Source organism: Rhinoderma darwinii, chromosome 2, assembly GCF_050947455.1.
Source record: "Rhinoderma darwinii isolate aRhiDar2 chromosome 2, aRhiDar2.hap1, whole genome shotgun sequence".
Taxonomy (NCBI): domain Eukaryota; kingdom Metazoa; phylum Chordata; class Amphibia; order Anura; family Rhinodermatidae; genus Rhinoderma; species Rhinoderma darwinii.
The window spans coordinates 320,062,116-320,077,350 of record NC_134688.1 but is presented as its reverse complement, the minus strand read 5'-3'; the positions used below and the strand labels follow the sequence as shown (position 1 = coordinate 320,077,350).

General features: G+C 41.2%; 1 protein-coding gene across 1 annotated transcript in view; it reads left to right on the top strand.

Moving 5' to 3' along the window:
- Window positions 1–223: 223 nt before the first annotated feature.
- The window catches only part of CIMAP3 (ciliary microtubule associated protein 3), a 32,993-nt gene continuing 17,981 nt past the window's right edge, over window positions 224–15,235 (top strand). Inside the window, exons 1-3 of the mRNA XM_075850644.1 lie at window positions 224–330; window positions 721–863; window positions 8,446–8,544. Coding sequence (XP_075706759.1) covers window positions 315–330; window positions 721–863; window positions 8,446–8,544 — 258 coding nt within the window. The 5' untranslated portion in view covers window positions 224–314. The remainder of the gene's footprint in view (window positions 331–720; window positions 864–8,445; window positions 8,545–15,235) is intronic.

Below are 15,235 nucleotides of genomic sequence, written 5' to 3'. Positions count from 1 at the left end.
TGTAGTGTGAATATATGTGCACAAGTGCGAAAACTGAATATTTTTAAGAAAGAAACATAAAACAAATGATGTGTAAATAATGTCTCCACATATATAATGGTGTTGATGATAAATGTCATTATTACAAAAAATAAGTAATGAAAAACTATTTTATATGAATGGTAATACACAAGTCAAAAACGTACTACAGATTTCTGCAGACAAATTTGTTAGGTGTATGCAGTCTGTGACCAGCAGGGGCGCCCAAAACGAAAGCACAGTCATAAACAGCCTGGTGACCATAGAAACGAAATGTACACAAGCTGGAAGAGAGCATGGAGCATGAGCCAGGTAAGGCAGTGCTGGATCAAGACATCTAAAATGAACATTCAATACCTCACAAATAAAAAGTAAAACAGGCTCTGTCTGGCAAATGGCATTGAGGGTTAGAATTAATCAAGCAATGAATGACGTGTAATTTATTGAGAAAGGTTGAACTTGATGGACCTGTGTCTTTTTTTCAACCTATGTAACCATGTAAGTAGAAACTAAAAATGTGTTCTATAGTTTAGTAGAATAGCTTTGGATGTTTGAGGAAACTTGGGAATTTGTGGGGATTTTCTTTACCGAATATTGCAAATAAACATCTGATACTTTGCAATATTGCTTTATATATTTGTGGCTCTTTCTGACATTTTTTTCTGTGTTTTTTTTTTTTTTTTGCTGTATTTGACACTTAAGAAGTCTTGAAGAGAGTCTGCTTTGGCAGTACGCAGGAAAGAAAACATTTTCCTTATTACTGTGCCCCAGATCGCCTGGGTAATGATCTAGCCCCTATCAGAGGCGCTTCGAACCGCGGACCTGGATGTTACAAGTATGAGGAGGTGGGTAAATATAATTTTCATATTTACACATAGGATATTTGTTCTTTTTGCAGCTGCATTTTTAACTTCAAATGATAGATGTAAGGCCTTATTCACACGAACGTGTGTTTTGCGCATGCAAAAAACGCAGCGTTTTGCGCGCGTTGCCATTCCGTGTGTCATCAGTGAATGGTGCGTGGCTGCGTGATTTTCACGCATATGCCATCCTTATGACACGCGGTTTTGATGTTTAGAAAAATAAATTAAGGAAGTGCTTTTTATTTTTTCCTTCATTTCTTTATCTACTGTTGCGCGAATCACGCGCGACACACGGAAGTGCTTCCACGTGCTGCTCGTGATTTTCACGCACCTATTGACTTCAATGGGTGCGTGATGCGCGAAAAACACCCAGGTATAGGACATGTCGTAAGTTTTACGCAGCGGACACACGCTGCGTGAAAATCACGGAATGTCTGAACGGCCCCATTGACTAACATAGGTCCGTGCGACACGCGTGATTTTCACGCGCGTATCACGGATGTTAACACGTTCGTGTGAATAAGGCCTTAGTGATCTATGTTTACAACACATTCGCTGTGTATGTACGCTGGCAAATGGTGAATGCATCCATAGTCCCATGCAAGACCAGTATACAGGCCCCTTATTCTCCAACAGCTCATCATCGCATACCCCTTGTGTCTCTCTTACAATCCACCGGTAATTGACAGCCATAAAATGAAAGTGACACTAAACTTAGAAAAACATTTAAAAAAAATAATTACATGTACAGAAAAATACTGTTTTGCTGAAGTCTTGCAGGGAAGAGGGAGCCGCACTTTCCTCCCAGCGATCCCTTATCTCCGATTGGGGACCAGCTCGTATCAGCAGTGTGCACCAGCATGACATTATTGTTGAAACCATAAGTTTGTGGAAAACGGGTAATGCTTAGTGCCTATTGGCCATAATGGACACAGTTCTATAATGCTGAAGGGCCATAAGCAGCACAAAGCAAGAATTACATCTGGACTAGGTGAGTTTTATGTGTTTGTTGTTTTCATTTACTTTGTGATGACTTAGTATGTGTTGGCCAACTGTGGTTGATTTAGCATTCAGCCATCTCTATTAACCCCTTTCCGCAATCGAACGGGACTGTACGTCAAGATTGCAACTGCTTTCCCACAATATCCCATACAGTCACGTCTGAGGTTTAAACTGTCACCGTGTTAAGTGACACCGTGACAGCATCCTGATCGCAACCGTCAGACAGTTGCCGAGCAGGACTCACGGCACAGGAACAATCAGAAGGGTCCTGTGCCGGCAAATGCTTTGATTGGCCAGTCAGTACGGACTGGCCAATCATAGCGCAGGAGGCTTGTTTTGCCGACATCTCCGCTCTGACAAGCTCATTTCTGTCAGAGAGCTTGTCAGAAACAGTTGCCTGTGTGAAGAAAGTGAAGAGTCATAAAAAAACAAACTGCGATCTGCCCCTTTTCTGCCCACTGACCAGTGATCACCAACTTTGGTGCCCACTGGTCATCAAATATATAATTTCAGTCAGCCAAAGTGCCCTTCTGCCATGCTGTGATCTGTGCCCAGCGATCACCTGTCGCAGTACCCGGTCGCCATCACCCTGCTGTGTCCCTAGATTGCCCACTACCTGAGTTCCCTGTTAGGTAGGTATGCCACGTCTCATTTAGTTTTTCCCCTGGTAGGTAGGGTACCCTTACTCATCGAATAACAGCAGTGTCACTTGTCGCCGGTCTGTTCTCGTTGCTCAGTTAGGAGTAGCAGTGTTTATTTTTTGTTAAAAAAAAATGTTTTTTAAAAAAAAATGTAAAAAAAAACCACATTTGTTTTTAGTTAGTAGTTGCAATTTGGGAGCAGTATTTAGTATAGTATTCTAAAATCACCCAATATGGCCAAAAGAGTCTACTCTTCACAGCCGAGGAAGCGTATCAAATGATGTGCTCCGATACGGGCAGCGCGAGTGAAGGTGAAGCACAGTTAGTGCTGTCATCTACATCAAGTGACTCCGAGTCTGCACCCCCCATCGGCGCAGAAAAGCCGAAGGTCTTGCTCTCCCTGAGCTGACATGGGTAGCAGCAGACAATTAGATCCCGCAGGTGCCTGAATTTACAGCCCCCTCAGGCATTCAATTTGATACTATAGGGTTCAGCCCCATAGATTATTTTAAACTTTTCTTTTCTGACACCCTTTTAAATGTAATCGTCCAGCAGACCAACATATATGCAGGTCAGTTCATATCCGAGAACCCTGACTCATTTTATGCGAGAGGCCAAAATTGGACCCCCACAAACGCAGAGAAATTAGGGGACTATTAGGGGAAGTTTTGGGGACTATTTTTAAGTTTTGGTCAAAAAGCCCAGTATTAGAGACTATTGGTCCCCTGATATTTTATATAATACCCCCCTGTACCGTACAGTTATGAGCAAGATACGATTTGAAGCTATCCTGAAGTTCCTGCACTACAATGACAACAGTCACTGCCCACCCCCACAAGGGGTGGACAGGGGTAGACCATTAATTGCCCCCTACTCCAAAAGTTTTTCCCAAGTTTATACCCCCCAACAAAACTTTGCAGCGGATGAATCATTAGTAAGCTTCAAGGGTAGACTGCATTTCAGGCAGCATCTATTCAATAAAAGAGCCCGGTACAACATAAAAATGTACAAATTATGTGAAAGTGCCACCGGTTACACCTACTCTTTTAGAGTTTGAGGGGAAACACTCCGATATAGATCCCCAACAATGCCCCCCCCCCCCTTCCTAGGGATTAGTGGAAAGATCGTATGGGATCTTGTTCATCCTTTGCTTGGCAAAGGATATCATCTATATCTGGACAACTTTTACAACAGTGTCCCATTGCTAAAAGTTCTCTCGCCCAGATCCACCTTGGCGTGCGGAACAAACCTGCAAAAATCAGAAGGGCCTCCCCAAAACGTTGCCTGGTCAGACACTAAAATTAGGAGAGAGGCGAGCTGTCTGCAGCGACGATCTGCTGCTCCTGAAATATAAGGACGTACATTATACTAACCAGCAATCATGACAGCAGCTGTAGCCTTGTCCCTGTACGCGGATCCACCACCCAAGTTCCCAAACCATTTTGCGTACAGGAGTACAACAAATATATGGGTGATGTTGACCTGTCTGACCAGGTCATAAAACCATACAGCTCCATGCGCAAGACAAAGGTGTGGTATAAAAAGCTTTCTGTCAATCTTACACAGATTGCTTTATACAACGCCTTTGTCATCTGCAGATATGCCGGCAAGGGAGATACTTTCCTCCAATTTCAGGAAAAAGTCATTAAGGCCCTGATATTTGCTGACCAGGAAGGGGAGGGCAGTTCATCTGGTACTACCATCAGCAGGATAATTCCTGGCCAGCATTTCCCTACAGAAATCCCCCCCTACTGAAAAATAACAGAAGCCCCCAAAAAAGGTGCCGAGTTTGCGCCAAGCGAGGCATTCGTAAGGACACCACATGCCAATGTAAGACGTGTCCCACAAAGCCCGGCCTGTGCATGAAACAATGTTTCAAAATATATCACACCTCCTTGGATTTTTAATTACTTTATTCTTTAACCACGTTTTCTGCCTCCCTTATTGGCCAAGACAAATTATTATTATTTTTTACTGACCAGTTACTGACTAGCCCCATTTAAAATTTGCTCTTTTAAAATTTGTAAAAAAATAAAACTAAAACCAAACTAAAAATTCTCACTATACCAAGGACCCGAGGGAGTGTCTTTCTCACCTAGGTTACAAATCTGGGTGAGTGGAATAAATCCAGATGAGATTGGCTGTCTCAGCAAATCTTTTTTTGCTGAGGCCTTTGATTTATTTTTTGGGCTGCATTCTATGGAATGGTGTGTAGATTGGTAGTGGGACCTGCCATTTCCTCTCCCTCCATTGCGGGTTTTGCAGGTTCTCCTCCTCAGTTACTAAAATTAAAGTAATTCAAAATCCTTACTATACCCCTAGATCAATACCTAGAGGGGTGTCACTTCACAGATTAAAAATTCTCCCTATACCCCTAGATGAATACCTTGAAAGGTGTTACTTTATAATCTAAAATTTCTCACTATATCGCGAGATGAATTCTTTGAGGGCTTTAGTTTCCAAAATGGGGTCACTTTTCTGGGGTTTCTAATATTTTGACACCCTAGAGCCTCTGTTTTTCGTGACACAGGGCAGTAAATGCCACCATAGTAGGCCTCAGATGTTGCATGGTGCACTTTACCTTCTGATCCCTGCCATGTGCTCAAAAGCAGTTTATAACCACAAATGGGGTATTGCTGTACTCGGGATAAATTGTGTAACAAATTGTGGGGTGATTTTTCTCCTATTACCCCTTTTATGCCCCAATTCTAATAAATTCCATGGAAGACCTGTGGGGTTAAAATGGACACAACACTCCTAGATGAATTCTTTAAGGGGTGAAGTTTAAAAAAATGGGGTCCCTTTTCTGGGGTTTGTAATATTTTAACACCCGAGAGCCTCTGTTTTCATGACACATGGCAGTAAATGCCACCATAGAAGGCTATATGGTGCTCTATATAATCTGTGCCCTGCCATGTGCTTAAACTTAAAGAGGCTCTGTCACCAGATTTTGCAACCCCTATCTCCTATTGCAGCAGATCGGCGCTGCAATGTAGGTAAGAGTAACGTTTTTGTTTTTTTAAAACGAGCATTTTTGGCCAAGTTATGACCATTTTTATATTTATGCAAATGAGGCTGTCTAAAGTACAACTGGGCGTGTTTAAAGTTAAAGTACAACTGCCCAGTGTATTGTGTATGTACATCTGGGCGTTTTTACTTCTTTTACTAGCTGGGCGTTGTGAATAGAAGTATCATCCACTTCTCTTCACAACGCCCAGCTTCTGGCAGTGCAGACACACAGCGTGTTCTCGAGAGATCACGCTGTGACGTCACTCACTTCCTGCCCCAGGTCCTGCACCGTGTCGGCACCAGAGGCTACAGTTGATTCTGCAGCAGCATCAGCGTTTGCAGGTAAGTAGCTACATCGACTTACCTGCAAACGCCGATGCTGCTGCAGAATCAACTGTAGCCTCTGGTGCCGATGTGTCCTCGTTCGTCCGACACGATGCAGGACCTGGGGCAGGAAGTGAGTGACGTTACAGCGTGATCTCTCGAGAACACGCTGTGTGTCTGCACTGCCAGAAGCTGGGCGTTGTGAAGAGAAGTGGATGATACTTCTATTCACAACGCCCAGCTAGTAAAAGAAGTAAAAACGCCCCGATGTAACACACACAATACACGCCCAGTTGTACTTTAACTTTAAACACGCCCAGTTGTACTTTAGAAAGCCTAATTTACATAAATATAAAAATGGTCATAACTTGGCCAAAAACGCTCGTTTTAAAAAAAAAACAAACGTTAATCTTATCTACATTGCAGCGCCGATCTGCTGCAATAGGTGATAGGGGTTGCAAAATCTGGTGACAGAGCCTCTTTAAGTTTGTGACCACAAATAGGGTATTGCCTTATTCAGGAGAAATTCCGTAACAAACTGTGGGTGCTTTTTCTCCTTTAACCCCTTGTGAAAATGATGTCATCAGTATATCATTGGTGCAGGTCCGACACCTAAACCCCACATCCATCAGCTGCTTCGGTGGCCTGCGGGCATCGGATGTTATGGCACATTATGCAATGCACGAAGCCGGAAGCAGTTGGCTCCGTACATTGCATAGCGGCCGTGCTGCCGAACTGCAGCTCTGCTCTTATTCACTTGAAAAGGAGCAGAGCTGCAGTAGCTCGGCCGCTATTCCGAGACCGGAGCTATCTGCTTCTGGCATGGAAGTCCGGTGCCCAGAGGCAGCCGAAGCGGCTTAACCATACAGGGTACGGGTGTCGGACCCCCACAGATCATGTACTGATGACTTATCCGGTGGATAGGTCATAAGCTGTCTGGTAGTGGGCAACCCTTTAACCTACACATGGTTTTTACCCAGTTTTCCCGGGTTCGTGATAGGCAAATCTGCCTATCTAATGCACAATTTGGGTGCAATTTTTTCAGGTATATTTAGCATTCAGCCATCTCTATTACAGCTCCACATGGTTTATTACCAAGCTATCCCAGTACACTGAATGGCAAGTCTGGATAGCTTTGTTACAGTATAAAGGGTTTATCTCTGTATAACTAGGCAGATCTGACTTTTAGCATTGTCCATTACTGCTTTACAGGAATGCTTACCGAACCTTTCTAGATTTCTGTATAACAAATGGGACACCTCGACATTGCACGGAAGCAGTACATACATGGTCCTCCTACCAAAAAGGGTGCAGTAACGCACGGCAGATTTTGTTCTAGAAATTTCTGCAACTGAAAATCAGTTCCATTCATCTGATTGGAACCTGCAGATATCCATGCGTCTGTTTCAGAAATAACCCCATTCACATAAATGGAACAGATTTTTAGTCGCAGAAATTTCTTCAACAAAATCTGCCTCGTGTCACTGCACTCTTTTTTTGCAATACACGGGTGTCCAGGCTGGGAGGGAGACTATGAACTTTCTGAAAGCCACTATAATGTCTACACATACATTTTATGAGAGTTTTTTCTGTGGTTTTTCAGCTCAGAAAACGACCAGGTCTGAACAAGACATTAATTTGACTATAAGGGTATGTTCACATGGCTTATTTTCGGCTATTTTCCGGGCTGTAAACGGGCAAACAACGGCTGAAAAATCGGAAGCAGAACGCCTCCAGACATCTGCCCATTGATTTCAATGGGAAAAACGCATTCTGTTCCGACGGGCCGTTTTTTTGCGTGGCCGTTTTGAAAAACGGCCGCGTAAAAAAACGGCCGCAAAAAACAAGTGCCGTTTTTCATAGACTCTATAGAAAAACAGCTCCAAAAACAGCTGTTAAAAAAACGCTGCGAAAAACGCCACGAAAATCGCGAGTGGCTTAAAAAACTTCTGAAAATTAGGAGCTGTTTTCCCTTGAAAACAGCTCTGTATTTTCACACGTTTTTGAGTTTGTGTGTGCACATACCCTAAGATAGCTGCCTCCTCTGACTACCCCATAATCAAACATGCTTGGATTTGAAGGGGTTGTCCAGCCACGGACAGCTGATGACCTATCCACAGGACAGGTCATTTGTATATGATGGGTGAGGGTCTGACACCCGGACCCCACACTGATCAGCTGCCTCTGGACACCTAATGTCCATGCCAGAAGCAGATGGCTCCGATCACGGAATAGCGGCTGAGCTGTAGTACTGCAGCTCCACTCATATTCAAGTGAATAGGAGCAGAGTTGCTGTTCTGCAGCATGGTCGCTATGCAATGTACAGAGCCAACTTCTACCGCCTCCAAATACTGCATACCCTGCATAAAATCCAGTACCCGGCGGCAGCCAGAACAGCTGATTGGTGTGGGGTCCGGGTGTCTCTGATCAGGTGTGGTCTATGCAAATTTTCATTAAAAATACTTTTTCTGTTCACATTTTTAGACCACTTATGCTTACAGTCACATAACATCTTTACCTGAATTAGGGGCCATTCCTTGTTCAATGTTTCTTTCTTTCTTGACTAAAATATAGTTATATATTACCAGGTTACCAGCATGGAATTTCTTCAAGAAAGAAAACCTATGAGTAAGAAAGGTTACATAATGGGAGCCAGGACAGCACAACGCTTTCCAAAAGAGATCAAGGTAGTAGCTCATTCTGACCATAAAGAAGTTAAACACATTCATGATAAGGGATGATTTTGGAGCAATGATCATTACTGCATGTGGTTGAAATAAAACTGAAAACAACAACCAACTTGCTGACCATAGAAAAAGGCCACAATGAAGCTTGTTGTGCATGTAGGTCCAGCATGATCGTATGTAGGAGTAACCATTTGCAATATGCAGTGTAAGTATATTAAAATTGTATTTGGATGGCTTCTGTTCAACTATTTGCAGACGATATCCTACTCACTCTCACTTCTCCTGTCACCTGTTTCCCTAACATCCTGGCGGACCTGTCCAGCTTTTCATCGCTTTCAGTACTACAAGTCGGCACTCTAAATCTAGGGCAGTATAGTCGTGCCCTTAAACTAGTCTTCAGGTTTTCCTTGTCCACACTTTACTTAAACTACCTAGGCATTCACCTAAATAGCAATGTCTAGTCTTTCTATTCTGCTATCTTGATAGGAGATAGAAAACACAGCGCCACATAGTGTAGATTACCCGGGGAAAAGAGGTACAAAATCCAGAAATCCAAATAGGTGCTCACCTAGGATCAGAGGACAGCGAACAGTGGAGAGAATAGTTGCTGCTGCTGCCAGGACTCGGTGCCGGTGTTCCAAGGAAAACCGCAAAAGATATACTGATGTACAGATAAAAATAGAGTCTCCAAGGCGCTGCTGCACTGGGAAGGCAATGAGCATGAAAGATATGTGATGTATAAGTAATTTATTGAAAACAAGGCTACGCGTTTCAATGCCGCACCGGCATCTTCATCAGGCCATAAAAGAAACATATCAACTGCACAGTTTAAATACACACTGAACACTGAAAAAACCCGCCAATGTGACCGGGGTCAAAGTGCTCGGATGACGTCACAAATGAAAGGAATGCAACCATTCACACGAGGCAGTAGATGGTATAATCAGCGGTCAGGACCTTGGACAGCAGCAATGTAAAACATACGCAACCGAATCAAAGGAAACAGATAGCAAACAGAACAACAATGGTACATAGAGTATAAAATTACAAATGGGAATAAAATATTATTATAATACTCATTTATGTCGGAGCAGTATAAATATGAAAAATATAAAAGAAAAAAAGAAGAAAGATCCAAATCTACAGAAAAAATTATATATATATATGTACGGCAATAAAATTACTTGGAAATGAAAGCATCCAAATGGATGTTAAAAAGACAGCATCTAAATGAATGTGGAAAAACAGAATAATAATAACAGACTGATGTTAGAAACATCTAAACATATGCTGAAAGTAATAGCATCCAAAAGTATGCTAAAGTGACAGCGCATTTATGAATAGAAAGACGGGCATCCATTAAATCTGTACTCTGAAAAGGATAACAAAATGTAATACAATAGGATACCATTATGAAATAATGTTATGAGGAAATAATATACAATTATGGAATACAATTATGTAGGTACAATACAATAGGTAAATAAACAAATTATTAGTATAAAAACAGGATAAAAGGGAAACAGATGTGTGTCAACCAGTATACAGTTAGATCATCAAATAGCTAGGTGAGGTAGAAATTAAAAATGAGGGATACGAAGGAAAAATAGGATATCGAGAAGATGACATAGCGGTAAGGGAGTAACACTAATAATCTCTATGTAATTGCAAAAAAGCCGCTATATCGGAATAACCTGAATTATGAACTAAACGAATTTGAAGGAGTGCATGGAGCTAGGAACTGCAAAGCAATGGCAAATGTGAGGAAAAACGGACCCAAACGAACGAGCACAGAAATTACTGTTGGATGGATAAACGTAATTATGTTTATCAATAATCATTAATCTAGGGAAGATTCAGTGAGATCATTCAAACCATATGGTTGGAGAGTCCTGAGTTTGAAAATCCAATAATTTTCACGCTGCTTGAGTTTATTAAATCTATTTGCAGTATTTAGTGAAATTAGTTCGATGGGTGTGACTGTTATTTCATTAAAAAGATTATTATGAGTAGAGGCAAAATGACGGGAAACACTATGTTTCATAAAACCAGAAGTTACATTGAACCTGTGACTATTGATTCTGGTTCATAGGCACTGAGTAGTGCGGCCAATGTATTGTAGACGACAGGGGCATTCAAGCATATAAATAATATATGAACTCCCACAATTCAGGAAACTATTAATCTTGAAAGATTCATAAGTCACTGTGGATGTATACTTTGTGGCTCTATGGGTGATCATAGCACAGCACATACAGTGTTGATGGCCACATTTAAAAGAGCCTAATAGTTTAGGGAGCAAAGTTGAGCTGGTCGCTGAAGGATTGCTCAGTCTACTCGGAGTCAAAATATTTTTTAAAGATTTTGAACGTCTAAAAGTAACTATAGGTTTACTGGGCAATTCACTCTTAAGATAGGGATCACTGGTCAGGATATGCCAATGCCTCTCTAGGATTTCCCTGATTTTCTTATTACCACTGTTGAATGTGGTGATGAAATTGTTACTAAAATTTTGGGCAGTCCTCTTGTCTACCTTTTCCTCAATGCACGATGCTTGGGTTAGTAGGGCAGCTTTGCGCCGAGCTCCTTTTATGAGATTGGTTGGAAAATTCTTCTCTTTAAATCTTTTTTCTAAAATATTACATTCCCTATAAAAATCCATATTAGTAGTACAGTTTTTTCTTACCCTCCTAAATTGACCAAAAGGGACATTCTTGATCCATGGTGGATAATGAGCACTATTAAAATTGATGTAACTATTGACATCTACCGTTTTAAAATGAGTCTTCGTATTGAATTTATTGGAGGCAGTGTCAAAAGAAATAGTTAAATCCAGAAAATCAATGGACGTGGTTGAAAAGGTATGTGTAAAAGAAAGTCCATACGTATTCTGATTAAGAAATTCAATAAAAGATGCAGCCTCAGACTCATTGCCCATCCAAATGAAGAGAAGATCGTCAATATAGCGTTTATACAATAAAATCTTATTTTTGAAGCGATGATCCTGGTGAATATAATGTTCTTCAATATTACCCATATAGAGGTTGGCATATGAGGGTGCGAACCTGGAACCCATAGCACACCCCTTAATCTGATTACAATTTTTTTTATCAAAACTAAACGAATTATGGTGGAGAATAAAATGAACGCATTTGGTGATAAAATCAATCTGAACAGTGGGCATGTTGGTTTTGGTGTTTAGTGCAGACTCAATAACCTCAAGGCCTTTGGAGTGGGGGATATTGCTGTATAGAGCAGTGACATCTGCAGTGAGAAAATTAATGGGGTGCATGGAATTAGTTACATTAGTAGCAAGAAGCTCTCTAATAACTTGCGTCGAATCCTTAAGATATGAAGATAGGCCGACCACTAGGGGTTGTAAATGCAGATCAACAAAATGGGAAAGGTTGCTGGTCAAGGACCCAATACCAGAAATGATGGGGCGTCCGGGGGGATTAGTGATGGATTTATGTATCTTGGGAAGATGGTACATAAATGGCAAACTAGGAAAAGGCATATAGAGAAAGCCCTTTTCTTTTTTTGTAATAATGCCATCTCGGAACGCTGTCTCAATTAGATTAGCATATTTTAATGAGTGGTCGTGTAGGGGATTCGCTGTCAATTGAACATAGAAATTAGTGTCTCCCAGAATTCTGTGGGTCTCCCCCAAGTATTGGTCTCTGTTCATAACTACAATGCCTCCTCCTTTATCAGCTGAACGAATCGTGATATTCTCATTTTTCGCCAATGTTTTAAGGGAATTTCTTTCCTGATATGTGAGGTTATCAGATTTGTGTGTAGGTTTGCCAAGTGATCTGAACTCATTACCTACGAGAGTGGAAAAAGTTTCTAAAAGGGAGCCCTGGTGATGCAGGGGATAAAAGCAAGATTTAGGTTTTAGATTAGTAGTGATAACTGGCGGAACGGGGTCGTATGTGATTGATTCAGGCGCAGGGACAGATGTTGCATGTGTGGGCACCATATTGGAAAGAGAAAAGTGTCTAGTAAGAGTTAATTTGCGAATGAACCTATTGAGGTCCATGAAAAGATCAAAATTATTGGGTGATGCGACCGGACAAAAGGAAAGGCCTTTATTAAGCAGACTAATCTCATGTGGATCCAAAATGTGAGAGGATAGGTTAAATAGTTTCATTTTTAATGGTTGATCCGATGTTTCTTTAGAGTGGTGGAAAGGTGTCGTTTTGTTGCGTTTGCGACCTCCTCTTCTTCCTCTGTATCTAATTTTCTTTTTATGGAAATTTTTTGTACCAGTGGGAAAAAATGTGTGATAGTTTGTATTTTCGGGCTTAGGAGGTAAGTCACAAGTTTGTCGTCGCTGTTGATGTTGCACAAGCTCCTTCTATATTCGTGGGAAAAGAGTTATCCAATAAATTGGTGGAGGTATCATGAGTGGATAATTGCAACAGAGATGTAGATACATCATGCTCTGAAAGTACCATGGAGATATTTGAGGATGGTGAAATGATAATAGGAGTGGAAGGATTTTCCAGGGCGGATTGGAACTGTAATAAACGAGTTTCTAATTCAGAGGACCTAAATGCATTGACAGGAATATCAGAAAGGTGGTTAATGGAGGGCATACAATCAATAACTTTGGAGTGGGTGGAAACAGTGCTCTTAGTATTGACCTTGGTTGGAAGAAACATAGATTCAGTAGTATGGGACATTACTGAAAAATTAGTAGAGCGGGTAGGATTCATTGGGAGCTCAACAGAATTCCTATTCCTGTAGCTGTTTTTAAATGATCTACTATGGGGTGAAAACCTGCGTGATTCACCCTCTGGGAAACCATTGCGGGGGTACCTGCGAGATATACCCTCAGTCAGGGGGAAAAAAAACTTTTTTCCAGATCTTTCGTTGCTGATGGTAGATTGATCAATTGTTATATCAATCATAGGTGCTGAATGTGCATTAGTGTCATCAATAACATTAGTTTGGTGCTCACAACGATCTCTTTTAAATTTATTAGATTTTCGGAGAATCAGATCTTTCTCATAGGTACTGAGCCTATTATTAATAGATGATTCTATTTTTAAGAAATCGGGATGGTCAGAGAATTTCGACAACTTATCCTTAATCAAGGAAATCTCGGTTTTCAAAGAGTCACTGATGAAAGTCCTCTTACAGAAAAGCAAATTCAAGGCACCTGATTGACAATTGTCTAACAATACCTTCCAATCAGAGCTAAAACCTATGTCAGAGGGATAAGGGTTAGTAAGCATAATCCTCAGCCCCCTGGGAGTGATGCTTTCAGCGATGTACGTTTGGAAAAACAGGCAGTCTATGTTCTGTTTAGCTTCATTTTTCAGGAGATCCTCCAATGTTAAAAACAAGTCAGTCATCACTTTAGTCAATTCGGGGGTATAGGTGTTACTCACAATTTCAGTTTGATCCGTAGTATCCAGAAGTCCCAGTGATTGCATGATCCATTGTTCACGAAAGTGTCTCCTATCATTGATAAAATCAGTCATAATTGGTGTGAAACTTCCTCCAGAGACACAAATCCTCGGTGGGATAAAGGTAGATGATTCACGGATACTTGCTTCAGTGGAAGAACGGAGTGGCAGCCAGTGAGAAAGAAGAACTTCTATGGTGTGGTTCACACAGGAGAAACCACAAACGCAATGGAGCAAATCTTTGCAGCGGGATGTCAGATCCAAAAGGAAAGTTTCATCCCGAACTAGGCAGATAGGAGATAGAAAACACAGCGCCACATAATCTTGCTTTATCCCCTGCATCACCAGGGCTCCCTTTTAGAAACTTTTTCCAATCTCGTAGGTAATGAGTTCAGATCACTTGGCAAACCTACACACAAATCTGATAACCTCACATATCAGGAAAGAAATTCCCTTAAAACATTGGCGAAAAATGAGAATATCACGATTCGTTCAGCTGACAAAGGAGGAGGCATTGTAGTTATGAACAGAGACCAATACTTGGGGGAGACCCACAGAATTCTGGGAGACACTAATTTCTATGTTCAATTGACAGCGAATCCCCTACACGACCACTCATTAAAATATGCTAATCTAATTGAGACAGCGTTCCGAGATGGCATTATTACAAAAAAAGAAAAGGGCTTTCTCTATATGCCTTTTCCTAGTTTGCCATTTATGTACCATCTTCCCAAGATACATAAATCCATCACTAATCCCCCCGGACGCCCCATCATTTCTGGTATTGGGTCCTTGACCAGCAACCTTTCCCATTTTGTTGATCTGCATTTACAACCCCTAGTGGTCGGCCTATCTTCATATCTTAAGGATTCAACGCAAGTTATTAGAGAGCTTCTTGCTACTAATGTAACTAATTCCATGCACCCCATTAATTTTCTCACTGCAGATGTCACTGCTCTATACAGCAATATCCCCCACTCCAAAGGCCTTGAGGTTATTGAGTCTGCACTAAACACCAAAACCAACATGCCCACTGTTCAGATTGATTTTATCACCAAATGCGTTCATTTTATTCTCCACCATAATTCGTTTAGTTTTGATAAAAAAATTTATAACCAGATTAAGGGGTGTGCTATGGGTTCCAGGTTCGCACCCTCATATGCCAACCTCTATATGGGTAATTTTGAAGAACATTATATTCACCAGGATCATCGCTTCAAAAATAAGATTTTATTGTATAAACGCTATATTGACGATCTTCTCTTCATTTGGAT